Source organism: Danio rerio, chromosome 2 (genome assembly GCF_052040795.2).
Source record: "Danio rerio strain M-AB ecotype USA chromosome 2, GRCz13ab, whole genome shotgun sequence".
Classification (NCBI taxonomy): Eukaryota; Metazoa; Chordata; class Actinopteri; order Cypriniformes; family Danionidae; genus Danio; species Danio rerio.
In genome coordinates, this window is record NC_141022.1 from 33839489 (window position 1) to 33858930 (window position 19442).

Below are 19442 nucleotides of genomic sequence, written 5' to 3' on the forward strand. Positions count from 1 at the left end.
TTGTCTATGTTGATCTTGAAATAAGTCGGTGGTGTGAAAATAAATAGACAGACAGAATGAACTGTGACTGGTGCAGGAACCCATAGGAACGTTGTGTATGTTTTTTGCAGATGATATGAACTGGAATGCTCTGGAATGGGACCGTGCAGCTGAAGAGCTCACTTGGGAAAGGGTAAGAATATCTATGTGTATCTATGCCACTGAATTGTATGACAAACCATAATTTTTTAGAGAAACCAAAAAGTTGTTCCTCCCTCTTTACAGATGCTTGGGCTTGATGGGTCTCTGGTTTTCCTGGTAAGTAAGAATGGCACAACTGTCTGAGTTGCCAATAATTATCTAATTCAGAAGAACAGAAAATCAATAGATTTGCCTTTTTTATGCTTTAGGAGCACGTGTTCTGGGTGGTCTCACTCAACACTCTCTTCATTTTGGTGTTTGGTAAGCATTAATACACTTTTGTTTAAACCATATTACCATTTGAATTAGGGCTGCATGATATTGTAAAAATTACACATTGCATTTTTTTTTATTCTGCAGTATGAATAAAATTTCTCCAGAGGAGGTGGAAAAAACGGGAAAGAATTTATAATTTTAGATTGATTGGGATGATTCATAGGGGGTGCATAGCATAAACAATCTACAAGCATAGAGAAATTCAATAAAGGAAAGTATGCAAATTATATAAACACCGTTTTATTGTTTTCTGAAGATTAGAAATGTATTCTGGTATACAGTAATTGAATAATCAAATGTAAAATAATACTGCATAATCTTTGTTTTATAAACAATTCAATAAAATGAATTGTTATAAATTTTTCAAAATTAGAAATGGTGCATTTCCTTGTGCCAGAATGCTTTTAAAACCTTGACACAATCACATGCCTCAAAAAACACTTGCAAAGTGATAAATTATCATTCAGACTCAACATTGCTTATACGTGCAATGCGACTATTGTGTTATCGATGCTGAAATGATATATTGTGCAGCCCTAATTTAAATATAGTAATGTGCAGTAACCCATTAGTAAACCATTTATTAAACTTTACCAATGTAAACTTGTAAGACTAAATTTCAACTCCAAAATATTTTCCACTCAGCTTTCTGCCCCTACCACATTGGCCACTTCTCAGTGGTTGGACTTGGTTTTGAGGAATATGTAAGTATCGCATTAGTTTCTTTAGTAAATTGAGTGTTTTAATGTGATTGCAGACCTCTCTTCTTTTTTCAGGTTCGTGCTTCACACTTTGAGGGGCTCATCACCACTATTGTCGGATATGTCCTCTTAGCCATCACACTCATTGTGTGTCATGTATCCTTTCATGGTCGGCAACACTTGAACTTTCATGTTTGGGAATTTTCCTATTTCGCATTGGTTTTTGTCACATTTAACAATAAGTTTTCATTTAACTTTTATTAATGCATTTACTAACATAAACTAATTATGAACATTACTTGCACAGCATTTATTAATAATAATTCAACATTTACTAATGCATTATAACTTAATATTAGTTAATATTAGTTAATCCACTGTGAGTTGACATGAACAACTTTATTTTCATTAATATATGTTAACAAAAATTATTAAAATGACTTATTTAATTGTATTGTTTATTGTTTGTTCATGTTAGTAAATACATTAACTAATGGAACCTTATAGTAAAGAACCCTATTTGCCAAAATGCTGCTTGCTTGACTACACCTAATGTCAAAATCACATCGGTTTAATAATTAATCATTTTGGTAAGAGATTTTGTATATAGAATCTCTAGTATCTTATTGGTTCTCACCAGTTTGGAAAAAAAAAAAAAAACCTCACAATCTGAAATGCGTTTGAGAAAATCATACTTTTGTGAATAGGGATGCACGATGTATCAGCGGCCATATCATTATCGGCGGTTAAACGATATTTTTAATGTTATAGCTATCGATCCGATATCAAAATTAGGACGATATCTTTAAGCCCATAGATTACATAATTGTACAGAACTGTCCGCCACATTCTGTCTTTACGTTATGTATTGTGTTTGTCAAAGTCATCTGTGCCCATTGCTAAGTTGTATCAAAATTTTAATCCAGAAACAACAAAATCCACTTCCACAAAAATCCACAATCACACAGCGCCTGCAGTTAGTTTTAAACTCACAGTGGTTTATCATAAACCTTTCGTTGATCATTTTTTCCGCAGTTGACAGCAAGAATGAACATAGAAGCATCATCTGATTGACAAGCAGCACCTATACATGTGTAAAAAAAAATCTAAAACGACAAATGAGACGAATTTATGCAGCATTCTCTGAAGTTATACTAACTCTAATATAACTCTATTTAGCTTCTTGCTTGTATGGTGGCTCTGAACTGTTAAAACTGTTGCTTTTTCGGGCATTACGTGTTTGTACACATGTACATTACTGTAACACGTTTTATTCAAGAACATTTGAGCAGGTTTAGCTCTGGCTTAGCTCTTTCATTTTCATTTATTTAAAAAATATATTTATTTTGTATTGTTTGTTAATTAAATCCCATTTATTATTAAACCTGTTAACTTATTTTCATGCAACAGTAAAGTTGCTTGTTAATTTACTACGAAGAAAAGAAATTTATTCTTGGCATGCTGATTTATGTGTAATCGTGAATAAGTCTATATTATCACCTTGCAATTTTGAAATTATTGCTTTTTTTGCTTTAAATAAGCTATTAAAAGTCAGTTAAACTTTTATGTAGTTTTTAAAATGAAATCAGTTGTTTACTCTATTAAAATACAACATTTTAAAATATTTACATTTATCCGCTATAATTTATCAGTTATCGGCCTCCAAATCTTAAACGTTATCTGTTATCGCTATCGTCCAAAAATCCATATAGGTGCTTCCTTTGTAAATAATGAAGTCTACCAAAGCATGTTCTCATTAGATGAAGACATGCAGTGTCATGATTAAATAATTATGAAACTCAGGTGTTTCAACAAATGACTACATCTATTTGATGTTTACTTAATTTAGACGTTAAGACCTGGAAATGTGAAATAATTCCAAAACCTTCAAAAAAAACATTTTTCCTACAATGTATGTCTTTTGAGTTATGCAAATTATGAGTTCTGTTAGATGCTTGGAAACTTTAGAGCTTTGTGTCCTTTTAAAACACAAGATGGGATGTTTCTGTAATACAGACCTTGATGTTCCTTTCCTTAATTCAGATCTCAGGGATTAGCAGCGCTGGTGAGATTTCAAAGATCACGCCGCTTGTTAGGCGTCTGCTACATAGTTGTAAAGGTCAGTTACTGTGTATCCGCTGTAAGCATGTTCTGTTCTCTAACGACAGGTTTGCCAAACAAGTTGAGTAATCATAAAAATACCAACTTAATACTGATGCGGAACATTTATTGCATCAACTGGTTTTGCATAAGGTCTTCAGGATTTACTCTAATGCTGTGTTTTCAATCTCGCTAATGCTATAATTAGGTTCCATTATCTAAGCTTAGATTACAGGCGTTGACCTAATACACCTAATACACATATATGCTGTGTATGTGGTTATACTTCCGGCTAGTTTATTCTTAATCATGGATGTCTTTATTGGGTTTCTTTTTAAATGATCATCTTCGGTTTCTTCCAGGTGTCTCTTCTAGTAGTCGTAGAGATTGGTGTGTTCCCCCTCATCTGCGGCTGGTGGCTTGATATCTGCTCTTTGGTATTTTATTTCCACTTGTTTAAGATGTGCTGAATGATTTTTATAAATTTTGGCCTTCTGAGGTCTGTAGCATCTGGAGAATGCTGTTTATTAGCATTCTCATTCATGTCAGTGGCAGATGTTAAACCCAATTTCTACATTTAAATATTTCTTAATGAGTGTTACAATTAATGGGTGCATCATTAAAGCCTTAATAGACTTAATTTAGATTTGATTTACCTCAGTATTTATCAGAAAGTTACTATGAATGTTTGTTTACCTTTTTGTAGGAAATGTTTGATGCTTCATTAAAAGACAGAGAGTTGAGTTTCGAGTCAGCACCAGGTACCACTATGTTTCTTCATTGGCTGGTGGGGATGGTCTACGTCTTCTATTTTGCATCTTTTATTCTTCTACTTCGAGAGGTGGGCATTACTTTATCAGTTTGACCACATAAAAGAGCTTTCCGTTCACATGTGAGAGATCTAAAAATATATCCTTGTATCTCTCAGGTACTGAGGCCTGGAGTATTATGGTTTCTCAGAAATCTGAATGATCCAGATTTCAACCCTGTGCAGGAAATGATTCACCTGCCAATATACAGACACCTGAGACGATTCATATTATCTGTGGTAAGCAAAGGTTGACCTCCTTTCTTTCAGACCTTATCTAAGGAGGCCATTTTACATTCACTAGTAGGCATGGGATGATAACCGGTTTCAAGGTTTACCACGGATAAGAATAGTGAAGGTTTTTATACTGCTACAATTTCCTGTTATACTGTTCCTACGGTGTATTTAAGATTTTTAAAATGAGAAATCAGTGTTTTTAAAACTAATTAAGAGAGTAGAAGTCTTTTTTTTATTTTAACTATTTAGACTGGCATGTTTACTGTTCAAAAATATTATAAATGTTTGTTAAAATAAAATGAATTGTTCAATGGGGAATTTTTTTTTTTATTACGTTTTTTGAGCAGTAATCACAATACAGTGAAACCGTGGTATTTTTATCCAAGGTTATCATACTGTCAGAAAATTAGGTCCATGCCTATTCACCAGCAGTGTTTAGTTTCAAGTATTTAGCCTTAACCTGAAAAACCTTTGAGTTCTCTCACAAAATGTCAGAAAATACTATTCCAAAAACAGCAGTTAAGCACTTTTTGTAGAAAACACTTATGCACCAGACACTTTCTTACAATTACTCCATATCTGTTAAAACACATTGTGCCTTTCTGAGTGTGCTTCACATAGGTGATTGGGCTTGACAAACCATTCATCTAAACACTCTTCTCGCTATATGCACAGGACACTTTACTTAAACTCCATCTTGCAAGGACTCAATAAGAAGCACAATGTTTACTTGTGAACCTACCACACATTCACCTTGCATTACTTAAATACCCATTAAATACCTATTTTACACAATATATTGTATGATTTTGTTCTGTCTTTTGTAAAAGACCTTGTATAGTCTGTTTTAATGTGCATTCACACCGAAAGTGCAGAGCATCAAAGTAGCCAGAAGTAATTTATTTTCAATGAAAGTTAGCAGCAGTAAGGAGCGGCATGGCACGTCGTCACCAGTGTGGGTGTCGAGTAGAGTTGAAAGCAAGTCAACCATCTTATTATGAGCTATGAAGCAGTTCAGCGGCAAGCAATCAGAATTTAGTCCTATATTTAGTCATATAGTTTTTTTTGTTGGATTTCCAATAATTTAACGGTTTCTTACAAGGACATGCAATAAAAAGTTACTGGTGAGTTACTTATGTACATTAATGTGTATATATATTTATTTATTTATTTATTTATTTATTATTATTATTTTTTTAAACGGCAGGAATCTCATGCTAACTATAATGAAAGGACAAAACAGTATTGCTGTTTCAGGATATTTTAGACATATAGACACATTGGATAAGTAAAGCAAAGCCACACCAAACGCTGCAACTAGATCTTCCATTGTTAAATAAATTTGATAAAAAGAGTGCTTAACATTTTCACACTAATGCATGTTTATTATTATTTTTTTCTGGAATGTAATTGATTTACTGCAACAGCTCCTTTAAAAACGAGGTCAATGTTGCGTATTTTGACGCTCTTGCCGCCGAGCTGTGAAGGCAGACAGCGTTGTTGCCAGGCTCCGAGAGAACTTTGATGCTCTCACCACCTTCGGTGTGAACGCACAGTTAGGATATGTGTATAGTTAAATATTTATAGTTTATGTATAGTTAGTAGTATACTTCGATTACTGCTCTGGTATGTTAGTTATATATAGAATAAATACAAAATATATTATACGTAATATATTTTTTAAAAACCCTACCTCCATTTTTTTGTTTATTGATTATTATTTAAGTAACATTGTGGTCCTGGATGGTTTCTTCCATGTTCTTGAATGTAAAAATGAAGTTTCCACTCTCTCTTTTTTTTTTTTTTTTTTAGGTTGTGTTTGGCTCAATTGTTCTTCTCATGTTGTGGCTTCCTATCCGGATAATCAAGCACATCTTTCCTTCATTTCTACCCTACAATGTGATGCTTTACAGGTAAACAATCTGCATTTCCACATCATTATCTTGAAGCCCTAAAGCTTAATATTCTCTTGTGATAGCTGCTAATCATAACTTTGTGTAAGCGTATTCAGAGGTTGAACTTAAAGTCAATTGTTTCGTTTGCTTTTATTAATCTGCTTGGAGATTGCAGAACAGAAAGAGGCACAGTTCTTTCTTAGCGTGACATCATGTTTAAAAGAAAGGGTCATAAATGTGAAGTTCTAATTGTTGCTGTCAGGTCAGACCTTTGCTTCATTACCTAATGAGTGTCAGGGACTCTCTGTAGTGTCAGGTGGGCCTGTTGCATCATTTGCCAGGTGTGTTACACCTGATGTCATCATTCATTCCCAGAAGACCTTTCTATAGTGTGATCTTGCAGAGAACTGTTAATGTAGTGTCCACAACAATAATGACTTAGAAAGTGCCTTAGCTGAGTGTTTGCGTAGGGTGTTTTACCCCATTTAACCCTGATGTGCTTTCAGCTGTGCTGAGATTTATATTCGTCACTTTGAGAGTACTTTGAACAGTTCTAGTGTTTGTTGGAGCACTGACTCTGACTTCTGTGGAAAGAGGCCATACTTCATGTGTTACATAATGTTTTTTTCTCTATTTCTTATTGTTTAGACAATATGATATATAGACTTAGCAACACAAAAGAAAACGTGTATTTATTTGTATGTGTTTGTCCATGCAATGAAAATTATTAGTCTAAAATGATGGACTTTAAGTATGGTTGAATAAAAAAACACTGAGATATTTTTCAGAAGAGAAGATCCTCTTTAGTCACACTGGATTGTAATGACGTAGGAGTAAAATTTTTTTTTTTTAATATTTACTTTAATGTGTAATGAAGTTTAATGTTTAATTTCTCTTGATTGCTTTGAACTTAACATCCTGTTCTCTAGTATTTGTCTGATGGGTTTAAAATAATAGGATAGGATAAGATAGGATTTTTTTTTTAGGACTGTGACTTTGCTGATGACAAATTAATTTTTAAAGAGAATAGCATGAATAAATCTGTAATGTAATTAATAATAATGAACAATATATTAGAAATATTTTTATTTAATAACTGGAGGGTGGTTGCAGCCATTTGAAACTTCTGGTATCATTTGCTGCGAGTTACCTTTACCAGGACAAAAGCAGTCTCTTGTTCTGCTTGATATTGCAAATTGTTATTTGTTATAATATTATCAACAGATGTTTTATCTGTTTTGTCACAGAAAAGTTTTACTGTTTATTTCCCTTGTTTTTTTGTTTTTGTTTGTTCTGTTTATTTACCTATCTGAACACCCCCTATGTGTGGTCAAATTACTGGCAGAAGCTTTTTATTTTTTTCTTTCTTTTACTTTTTTTTTTTTGTTTTTGTTTTTCAAAAATAATTTTTTTTAAATATATATATATAATCTAAAAAAATATATATATAAATATATATATATATATATATATATATATATATATAAATATATATATATATATATATAAATATATATATATATATATATATATATATATATATATATATATATATATATATATATATATATATATATATATATATATATATATATATATATATTACGCCTATCTGGATATAACCTAGTTTTTTGACGACACTTCATTATTAGTGTTCATTCATTAACTTCCTGGATATTAGAACTGAATCTAAAAATGAATCTTTGTGCTTAACAAACGAAATTTAATTATGTTGGATAATAGATTTATTTAGTTGAGTGTGTACAACTCCATTTTCTTATTTGTGAAAGTAAAGGAGTAAAGTAAAGAGTAAAAGTAAACTAAAGAGAAAGTAAAGAGATCGAAGGAGGAGGCTCGTTCTTCATCCTCGCACAGATGGTCTGCTTAATCTTTCTCTCACTAATAAAGTATTAAGTTTTAAGCAATGTGTCTGATCAGAAGGTGAAAGTAATTTCCACATTCAAGTGACTGAATCAGAGTTATTCATGTACTTTATGTAAAATTTATTCAAAATAAAGTGGGATCAGATTTCATGGGCTCCTTAGACATTATTCGTAGTTCTTAAGATAGTTTTGTTTAGTTTGTTTTTGCAAAATAAAAAAAAAAAACTTAAATCTTTGATCTTAAAAAGGTCTTTAAAGTTTTTATTAATGCCTCCATAAATCCAGATATGCAAGAATTTAAAAATGTATAATATAGATTTAAGAGTGACAGTGTGACCTTGCTATTCAAGGATGACCAGAAGAGTGTTGATAGGGTGAAAATTGCTACAAATTTGGCAAAAATGACTCTCAAGGTTTTTTATTCCTAAAAACCAATTAGATATTCCTTAGGGAACCCATGAAGATATAGCCCTATCAGTGGGCTACAAATTGATGTTATGCCTGAACAGCTCTATTGACAATTGAGAAGATTGATTCTACTATTTTATTTATAATTGTAATGTCTTTGTCTCTCTTCTGTCTCTCTTTCAGTGACGCTCCAGTGAGTGAGTTGTCTCTGGAGCTGCTGTTGTTGCAGGTCGTTCTTCCTGCACTGTTGGAACAAGGACACACACGGCAGTGGCTCAAAGGTCTAGTGCGAGCCTGGACCGTGACCGCTGGATACTTGCTGTAAGTCTCCCATACATATTTACCATGCTGCTCAGTACGTCCATTAACCTCATGAATTCAGATGAATTTTCCCCTGATTTGTCCTAAAAAGATCTAGCGATGGAGAACTTCAAATCACAATTGTTGAGCATTTATAAATAATTAGCTTTGACTTAATAGATTTTGCATTAAAACGCTTGGTGTGTTATGTACTTTCGTTATTCATTTAACTATTTGTGCCATGCAGGTCAGCCAGAGTTCACTACAACCCCGCTTTCACCTTTGGTCTCCCAAGGCACATTACTATTTTCACCAGCTATGTTAACATGCTTTCAAATATCTCAAGTGATAATAGATTTTGTCGAGTCCCATTTAGTTTCATCATGCTCTTATCAGTGGTCCCCAAGCCCTGGGCTGCGAACCATTACCGGCCTGTAGATTAATTAGTACGTGGCCTCACAAGAAATTATGAATTATTACCCTTTTATTTATTATAATCAATCTAAACAATCTTTTATTCTGAAAAATGACCTTATTTTCTCATTTCGGTTATATCCTGGTCACTTAAGCACCAAAATGTAACCCACAAGCTAAATGAGCAAAGTGGGGTTTATTTGTAAACTAATTTTGAGAGGATCACGTGCTGATGATCAACACGGCTGGCACCAGAGTTTTTCACTCCAGTTATCTTTGTCTTGAAGCTTCCCAAGTACCCACGAACGAAGGCAGCCTCAGGGTCTGTTCACATATCGCGTTTTTTCACATAGATGTTTGTTTTTTTAAATGGAGACGTGCCAAAAAATTAGTCTACATTTCTAAGTGCTGCGAGCACAATGCACAGCGAGTTATGTGACAAGAACTGACCTATCAGCTTCATACTTGGTATAGAATATACACATTTTGGTAGATTAAATATATCAATCATGCTTATTTATATAGCGCTTTTACAATGTAGATTGTGTCAAAGCAGCTTATCAGACAAACACAGAACACTAACGCTGCAGTGCTTTGTAATTTTCTCCATAAATGAGACTTGTATCAGAGTTGCAGCAATGTTTTGTCAGCTTGTCATCCTCTGAGAAAATCGTTGATGGTTGCCTAGTAATCTACCTAAGTTTACCAACTCCCCTGCACTCCTGGCTATAAAATTGTCAAGTGTTGACTGGTCTGCAGTGATAAACCGCAGTGGGGACCACTACTTTATATAACTTTTGTAGGAGTGCAATGGTCTTGTACTTTTGAATGAGAAATTGCATGTTAGATGGATTGTTTTGTTGTTTTGTTTTGTGTTGTTTTTAACACATTTAAATCTGTTTTTGATTGTTTTAATATAATTTCTTATTATTTATCAAACTTATTTTATTCTTACACTTAATGTTTTTGTAAATAAACTTACTTTGCCTAAGTGAAAGCAAGCGAAAGAAAAGTATGTTAATTTTACACTCATAACATGTTTTTATAACAATCACATGTTTTTTGGTCTGTAAAGGGTCTTTTGTGGCTGTTCGAATGTATTCAACCACACACGTGATTATAGAAGTAAATAGAACGTAATCTATTTTAACACTATTTGAAAGTGGTCCAAAAGCAGACAAGCTCAAAACATTTTAAATTCATTTAATGGTGTCTCATTGTGAACAAATGAACACAAAAACATCTTGATTTAAGGTGTAAACTGGGGTTTAATATGAGGGTTTTTGTTTATACTTTTCTTGTGTCTTTTGAATTCCTTGAAGCTGCAATGTTGATCTTAATCTACCTTACTTGTGCCGCACATTTTAGAGATTTGCACTCGTACTTGCTGGGAGACCAGGAAGACAACGAGAACAATGCCAACCAGCAAGCCAACAACAATAACCAACAGGCCCGTAACAATGCTATTCCTGTGGTGGGAGAAGGGCTGCATGCTGCCCACCAGGCTATACTGCAGCAGGGCGGCCCGGTAGGATTCCAACCCTATCATCGGCCTATGAAATTTCCTCTAAGGGTACGCCAAGTCTCTTATTTGTACATTTATTCTTTTATGATTGTCTAGATTTGATCTATCTGATTTTCAGCTTAATGGTTCTTAACGGTTTTTCTTCTTTTTCCCCTCTCTAGATTGTCTTGCTGATATTGTTCATGTGTGTGACGCTACTTTTGGCCAGTTTAGTGTGTCTTACATTACCAGGTGAGAAGCAAACAAATGTAGTTATAAATTATTAGTTCACCCTGTTATGAACATTGACTTTAAATGACATTTTCTCTTTCTGGATCACAAAAAGTCAATTGAAGTGTATTGATTTCTGAGCTTACAGGATTTAAAAATGATTGCAATAAAAGTGGATAGTAAATAAAATGTTTTTGAAGCTTTTATATAGAGACATGAGAACGGTAACACATTAGTTTATGGACCTTTTAATAATTCTTTAAAGCTGCTTTTCGTTTTTTTATATATATTTTTGTCATTTATTCATTTGTCTTAGCATCGTTTTAGATTGTTTTATTGGTATACTTTCCAGATAACAGTGTTTTCTTTATTTATTTGAACAGCTTTTCTTTTATAAAAGTACTACATAGAACTTTAACATTTTATAATAAGGCTGTATTAGTCAGTGCTATGTAATGTATTTACTAACATAATGCATTTATTATATGTTACATTGTTTATTCATCACGGAGGAAAATAAAGCTGTTAATTTTTTTTAGTTCATGTTAACTTACTGTGCATTAACCATTAACAAGCATGATGTTAATAATGCATTAGTAAATGTTGAACTATGATTAATAAAGGCTGGTACTGACACAAGTATTGTGCATTTTTAGTTTATGTTAGTAAACACTTTAACTAACATTAAATAATAACATTAAAACTAATTGTAAAGTGACTAAAAGGGTGACTAAACTCTTAACCCTTTTACTGGCCCACCAAGAAAAAAAAATGTTTGGATTGCATTTCTTAACTCCTAATGATGCTAGTTAACAAACTAAATGCGTTTTTTTTTTTTCAATACATCCCATCATTTCTATAATATTAACCTCTACCAAATGGTTGATATGTTGGTTTATGGTAAAAGTACTGCAATGAGTAAATATTTTATGAAAAACCTGAAAATATGAAGTGTAAAATCAATTTATTTCAAAACATATCTTTATTTTTGGTAATTATGCCATAAAATATTTCTAATTCTCAGCAGGATTATGTTTGTTTGATTAATTTATTTTTTGTTGTAAACCAACAATGCTGCGTGTGTAAACCAATATTTAAAACAGTCATTCTTTATATGACTTTAACAGTCAAAATATGGTAAACCATTTGGTAGAGCAAACAGTTAAAATGTTAATAATTAAATAATTTAAATGTATTTGATCAAATAAAGAAATGCAGCAATAACGAGACATTCCGTGTAACTTTACCTTTACAAGTATTAGCGGTTATTAAATATTATGTAATAACATTTCATAACAGAAAAGCTGTATTTACTACTCTTATTTTCATATTGACATTTAAACTCTCAGAGAGGGAGAGCATAAGTTAAGTTTGCCTCATGATTTGATCAGATCTCTGAATTGTCTGTTTGTGTTCATGGCAGTATTTACAGGACGCTGGCTGATGTCCTTCTGGACGGGCAGTGCTAAGATCCACGAGCTGTACACTGCAGCATGTGGCCTCTATGTGTGCTGGCTCTCCATCAGAGCGATCACCGTACTGCTGGCCTGGATGCCTCAGGGTCGCAGAGTCATCCTGCTCAAGATTCAGGAGTGGACCCTCATGGTACTCAGTTCAATGCTGTCAGAGTCTTATAAGTGTCAACATTAGCGTTTAAACTGAGAGTTTGGGGTTACTTCACTGTACCATTTGACTTAAAATGCCCTTGCTATTCTGTCTTAAAAGTTCCTAATTTTGTTTTGATGTCACGGACACTCTGGTTATATTTATCAAAATAGCAAAAACAGTTTAATTTTTTAATATTACAGAAGTTGGGGACAAAAATATACGGGGGGCTAATAATTCAGGAGGGCTAATAATTCTGACTTTAACAGTATATTACCTTTCCTGTCACTTCCATAGTAATTTATTTGAATTTCCACTCACTCAAAACATCTCTTTTCTAAGAGCCCACTGAGCTCTGAGTAGTCAGATGGCCCAGTCTGTTTTAATTTGACCACTTACATGTCGGAAATGAAACCTCTGTTAAAGCTCTGGAGACTTTTTCAGCACTTTTGCATATACATTTTTAGGAACAGCAATAATCATATTGGTTTTACGGTGTTAATTCTAACCCTGTGAGTCCTTATGCTTTAATGCAAATTGTTCATGCAAATTGAAATTTCTTTAGCAGTGCAGAAAACACAAAACCTGCTTTTCCAGGAAAAAAAAAAAGTCTGACCCAATGGACCAATGAATCAAATCACACAGTGTGATGAGCTATTACCTACACTGTGTGAAAATTAGCGCAGATATTTAAGGATTCAGTATATCCTGATAATGAACATGTACAATATTGATATCGTGAGCACTTCAAAATACAGTAAAGTTTAATTTATTTTTTTAACATTTACTGTGTGTTTTTTTTAAGAATATTTAGATTCATCACAGCAACAAATGCTTGAAAACTTCATTGGTGATTTATTTTCAAACATGAATATTTCATATGTTAATCTTGCATACAACCTTAAAAATTCTGTGCCTATTTATAGCCTGTTGGTTATAAATTCTGTACAGTAAGGTTGCATTTGTTAACATCAGTTTATTTAACTAAAGTCAATTTTATGACAATTAATTACAAATTACAAATTTTGTAATTAAAAAAGCCTTTATTAGTCTCAGGTGATTAATAAATTATATTATTATGTTGTATTTTTTTAACTGTTTCTCACTGCTAATGTTATTGCATTAACTCATTTACTAATGAAACTTTATTGTAGAGTGTTACTGTTACCTATTGATTGTACTTTGTCATCCTTTTGCAGTTTAATTTTTAAAAACATTTGTTTACTCAGAACATGTACAGCGGGTAAAATAAGTATTGAATTTGTCATGATTTTTCCTGGTCAATATATTTCTAATGAAGCTGTTGACATGAAATTGACCCATATTTTGGTTAAAAGCCCAAACATAAAGATAAACAAAAAATGCAATTGTGTAATAACAATGGAATGACACAAGGAGAAGACACTGAACTACTCTGAAATGCATTTAATACTTTGTATAAAGGCCTTTTTTCTGGTAATGACAGCTTCAAGACAGCTCGTGTTTGAAGAATGGAGTCACATGCATTGCTCAGGTGTGATTTATTTAATTTTTTCCCCCCGTACTTTAACAGAGTCTAAAGATCTTGACTATTCTGTGGCTCTCATCTATCAACTCTGATATTTAATTTTTATTTTCTATTGGATTGAACTTAAGTGATTTGCTTGGCCATTCCTAAAGCTTAATTTTCTTTTCTGAAACCAGTTGACCAGTTTCTTTGGCTTTGTTTGTGATCATTATGCTTAATTTCTAATCCGGTTTCATCTTCACCCTTCTGGCAGTCTAATTGGTGGAACTGAAACTTCTAATATTTATGTACACTGAAGAGGGGCAGGGCTGCTTTCTAACTACTAAGAGATTTCAGCTGCTTTCTGGGCTTTTCATGCCTTTTTACACGTTCGTGTGTGTAATACTTTGTCCTTGTCATTTTATTGTTGTTTTTTTTTAACATGTAACTTAATTTTTTTTTTTTTTAACAAATTAGCTTTGTTTTATTTTATGTATGGATTACTTTAGTTGTTACTATTACTGTTACTTTAGTTGTTGACATATGGTAAACATTTCAAGTCAACAGCACTTTTAGAAATGTTTTCTGAGAAAAATGGTGATGTGTCTATACTTATTTTACCCGCTGTGTATATTTTGCTTGTTAATGTAATTTTTTTGCAGCTTACCAGCAGAAGCCTACCACACAGAATGGCCGTGGGTTTATCTAGAGCAAAGTCTATGTAAAATGATTTATTGTAATTTGGTCAAAGAAACATTTCAGAACAATGCTTTAAAACACACAAAATACCTTGATGACCTTGATTCTTGCTCAAAATGATTAAATGGTACAACCAGTTATGAAAAAGAGCCATGATATGCACACAGGGATGCTATTCTATATTCATTCTGGTATATGACCAATATGAGAAGATTACAGGAGCATAAATGGGTGCACTGACCAATGAGATGGGAGTTTACCTGCTTGTGAGAATTTTAGTCTGTTTAGAAATAAAAAGTAGGAATTGTTGTTTTGAAACCATGTTTTTTGACAAAACAGTTGACCTACAGGTGTGAAAACGCCTTGAAACTGTTGTTGTTTTAAGAAAACCATATGCAAAGAAAGGCTAAGACACAGGTGATTATTATATAATCAGCCGTGTTGGTAATTGATGATTTCTGTGTGAATTCAGATTATGAAGACCCTGATTGTGGCTGTGCTGTTGGCTGGAGTGATTCCTCTGCTCTTGGGACTGCTGTTTGAGCTGGTGATTGTAGCTCCTCTCAGAGTGCCGCTGGATCAGACTCCTTTGTTCTACCCCTGGCAGGTAAGCCATGATTAGGAGTGCTGCTCTTAAAGGTGCAGTTTACCTAAAATGATAAATGATTTACTTACAAACCCATAAAAGTTTCCTCTGTGGAATATAGAAGGTTAATTAATAATAATTATATGTATTTAAATGAACTTAAATTAACTTTTTTTTTCATCCGATTTCAATGTCAGAAATCTACAATTAATATATCAAAATTGGTCTAAATAACATCAGTTATTTTAGTTTTTTTTTTTTTTACATAACACTCATCCGTATATAAACAACCACCTCGAGGGCAAACAAGGATTTCCTTCTTTGTCTGGCATCCATCTCATCTGTTCACAGTTTGTCAGAATGCAAAATGCTGGATATATGGATTCGGAAAGCAAATACACTTCAACAACCCATCTGCTTATGCAGAGGTTGCTGTTCATGTTTGGCTCTGTTTTCATAGAGATTACCCACACAAAATTAAAATCTAAATGCATCTCTGTCAGCCACTTTTGTCAAGTATAAATATAAGTTAGTCTATATCTCATTTACAACAAGATTTTTCTGGTGGCTTAAAGGTAGCGCACTCACTTTTTCTAGCTCAAGTAAACCTCTCTACCACTTTAGTTAAAAAGATTGTTTTTTAACTAGGAATCTGCTCAATTTGTTAACTTTTTATATGGGTATTTTACACATATTTCAGAAAAGATCGTGGTAGAAGTCAGCATCAGTTATATTAATATTCACAATCAGTCCAAATATGTTCAAAACCAACCATATCATAATATTGGCAATTCCTAGGGATGGAAATGGAATTGTAATACCATTTGTAGAGGATTTTTACATAACCTACTCCTAATACCTTCTATTTAGGTATCAGACAACAATTTAACATACACTATCAATGCGTTCCATAGCACTTTTAATGTTGTTAGTTCTTTATACATAGATGGTCTTAAAATGACCTAATTTTCATCTACCATGTCCGCTGTGTGTCAGTATTGATTTGACCCAGCACTTGTTTTTATGCTTTGTACTGTTCTCTATTGGAAGCTAATGAGCTGTGTCGCTGATGTTTTCCGGAAAACAGATTTTGGCTGGATTTACTCCAGTAGCAGGCAGTTTTTCAAAAGACTCTCTTGCCCTGCTAATCTAATCCATCCTGTTTGGAGATCTTAATTTCCACAGGTGCTAAGTGGGGCACAGAGGTATGGCCGTGTCAGTGGTATTGACTCTTAATTCTTCTTTGTGTTGTTAAGGACTGGGCTTTAGGAGTGCTTCATGCCAAAATCATTGCTGCCATCACCCTCATGGGTCCCCAGTGGTGGCTGAAGACCGTTATTGAGCAGGTCAGTGACTGCTGTGACCTATTGTTTGTTCATGATCTCTGTAGTGCTGCTATGGCTCTAGATGTTTTACTGCACAAACTAACTAAATGATTTACCTCTTTTTAGGTGTATGCCAATGGAATCCGGAACATTGACCTTCATTTCATCATCAGGAAGCTAGCGGCTCCGGTCATTGCTGTATTGCTGCTGTCTCTCTGCATCCCTTATGTGATTGCTGTGGGCATCGTGCCCCTGCTTGGTGAGTAGAACAAAAAAAAAACAGATGAGTTATACAACATTGGTGGTTTTGTCATTAGAAAAATTTAGTGTACAGCATCTTTATCATAATAATTCTCACCCTGCTCTCTAAGTTTTTATAAATAAAATGCATCATAAACTAGTTTTAAAGTAATTTTAGGTTAAGCGATTTTTCTCAAGGGAGTCAAGCCTGCAACCTTTTGGTCAGGTGTTCACTGCTTTATCACAGCGTGCCATAGAGGATGCATGTCACCATGTCAACCCTGAGGTGAGCATTCAGAATAGGGTGACACTAAAATCAATTTATTATGGGACACATCTTGGCCATACCTGCAGATATTAATGATTGAAAAGTAGTTTGACCAATAACATGCTGACATTGTACAAAAATAATTGACCAATAGTGGCATGTAAGAATGTAAATGTCTGTTCTCTGTATCTCTTATAGAAATCATACAGTGACCAGTCTAAAATGCTTTATGCAAACCAACAAAAACCTTGATGTTTACTATATAGAAATCCTGGACAGGAAGTATCCCATAAAACGGGAGCATGTTGTGTCATTCTAATTCACTATGAAAACTGAACTGAACTGTACTTAACATTCTTAGTAGATTAGAATGCTAAAAAACAGAGCTGCTATAGTATCTTAAAATTTATCTGATGGTTAAAGAAAAATATTAGCAAGGCTAGTCAACTTGGCATGCAAATCAGTTCCTATGCTAAGCTAATACATCATAGGACAACAAACATGGGCACGGTCAACTTGATGAAGATTTCTCTGGAATAGTGTTTAAGATACAGCTTTTAAAAGTACTTTCACTGGGTGTTGATAAATAAGGTAAAAAGTAAGATCACAAGAATCAAAATAAACCAAGGCATGAAATAATGAAATGGGCTTTTGGACTTTTAATACAGTGATCCTTCACTATAACACGTTTCACCTTTCGTGGTCTCGCAGTTTCACAGATTTTCTTTGTGCAATTTGGCATGCCTTTTTTTATACAGCGCATTGTGTTCTGCATCCTGTTTGGTTGTAGACCACTGTCAATCAATCTCTTCCATGCAGTGTCCCCTGTACAGAATGCGTCCAGCTTGTCAAATTTACATAAATCTTTGATCGTTGGCAGTGTGACTCAGAAGTGCCCTAGTGTATATTTGCAAATTTTCTCAACAACAAACTCCATATTGTCGACAAAACATTCTGCACCGACTGTAGCACCCAAAAGGCAGAAGAAGATGCTAACCATTGCACAAAAAGTTGGACTTCTGGACATTTAAACAAAAGAAAAGTGGTTAATGCATATCTGAGAAAATTATGTGGTAAGGGGTTTTACAGCCTTAAATTATCGATAATAATTGTAAAAAAAATAAAATAAAAAAAAATACTTTGCAGGTTTCACATATTGCGGGCTATTTTCAGAATGTAATTCAAGTGAATAACATGGGACCACTGTATTTTATTTCAAAACTACAACAAAATTCTGGTATCTGAATTTAGAGTTACTGTTTTCTTAGTGAATATATTTTCAAACTTTATTTTATTGAAAGCAAAATATTTTGCAGCTATTATTTTTGTGTCGTGATCTTTCAGAAATAATTTTAAACAATGCTCCTTTGTTTTTTTTTATATCAAAAATAAAAAATATTTTGTTCTGTTTATGTATTTGTGCGAATAAAAAAAATCTAATTCATTTTTCTATGGCACTATGAAGTATAGCAAGTTCAAAATACCAGCATTTGTTTGAAATAAATCCTTAAACACTTGATTAATTTAATGTGTCTTTGATTAATAAATATATTTTAGTAGAAACCTGACACTAAAATGTATAAAATAGATGTATATTCTCACAGAAAATAATTTTAGTTCTTTTTTTAATTGCACTTATAATCAAATAAATGCAGCCATGATGAGCAGAAGAGACTTTTATAAATTTTTTGAAAGTCTTAATTCAAAGTCTTTGACAGGCGGCGTATATAAGACTGATATTTTAACTTTCCGTTCATTCAGGAGTCACAGAATAAACCGTCAGTTGTTGTAACTAGACTTTTTTGATTGGTTGATCTTTATGTTGAAGAGGTTTCAGCACCCACTCGAGTGGCTTCATCATCTTTGGATTCAAGTGGTCTTCAATCAATGAGTAAAAAGTCCAGTTGTAACAGCTGCATTGTAAATGACTACTTGAGCTCTTTAGGATCAAAATTCAGATGGGATGTGAATGGATGGATGACCTTGATAAGTGCTGCAAGTTCAGTTATGCAGCATTTATAAATCAGCTTTGCATAAAAACATCAGTGTATTGAAGTCGTGACACTTAATGGTTATTAAAGAGATCAGTGTTTTACAGCATATTTGCATTTTCTGACCAATTTGTGTCGACGATGCTTTCTTGCTTCATCAGTGGCTGTTTGTGGGAGTAAAGTGGTAAAATTAGCTCATCTCCTGCTGTGCCACTGAATGTTACAGATATCCTAAATGCTCAAGAAAGCCAGGTGTGTTCTTCGGAACCTCCCAAAATAAAATCTGCCCAAAAACTCAATTAAAC

The 19442-nt window shown here is 33.4% G+C and overlaps 1 protein-coding gene across 5 annotated transcripts in view; it reads left to right on the top strand.

The window, feature by feature from the left end:
- Positions 1–19442, top strand: part of marchf6 (membrane-associated ring finger (C3HC4) 6) — a 37725-nt gene that overhangs the window by 13467 nt on the left and 4816 nt on the right. For 2 of the 5 annotated variants that reach the window (XM_087238398.1, XM_087238399.1), the window contains exons 8-25: positions 111–172; positions 265–297; positions 390–441; positions 1102–1160; positions 1233–1313; positions 3208–3276; positions 3620–3694; positions 3964–4098; positions 4186–4305; positions 6115–6215; positions 8672–8809; positions 10571–10775; positions 10889–10958; positions 12361–12542; positions 14008–14055; positions 15200–15334; positions 16570–16659; positions 16765–16897. In XM_087238398.1, coding sequence (XP_087094524.1) covers positions 111–172; positions 265–297; positions 390–441; positions 1102–1160; positions 1233–1313; positions 3208–3276; positions 3620–3694; positions 3964–4098; positions 4186–4305; positions 6115–6215; positions 8672–8809; positions 10571–10775; positions 10889–10958; positions 12361–12542; positions 14008–14055; positions 15200–15334; positions 16570–16659; positions 16765–16897 — 1788 coding nt within the window. 5 annotated transcript variants of the gene reach the window in all.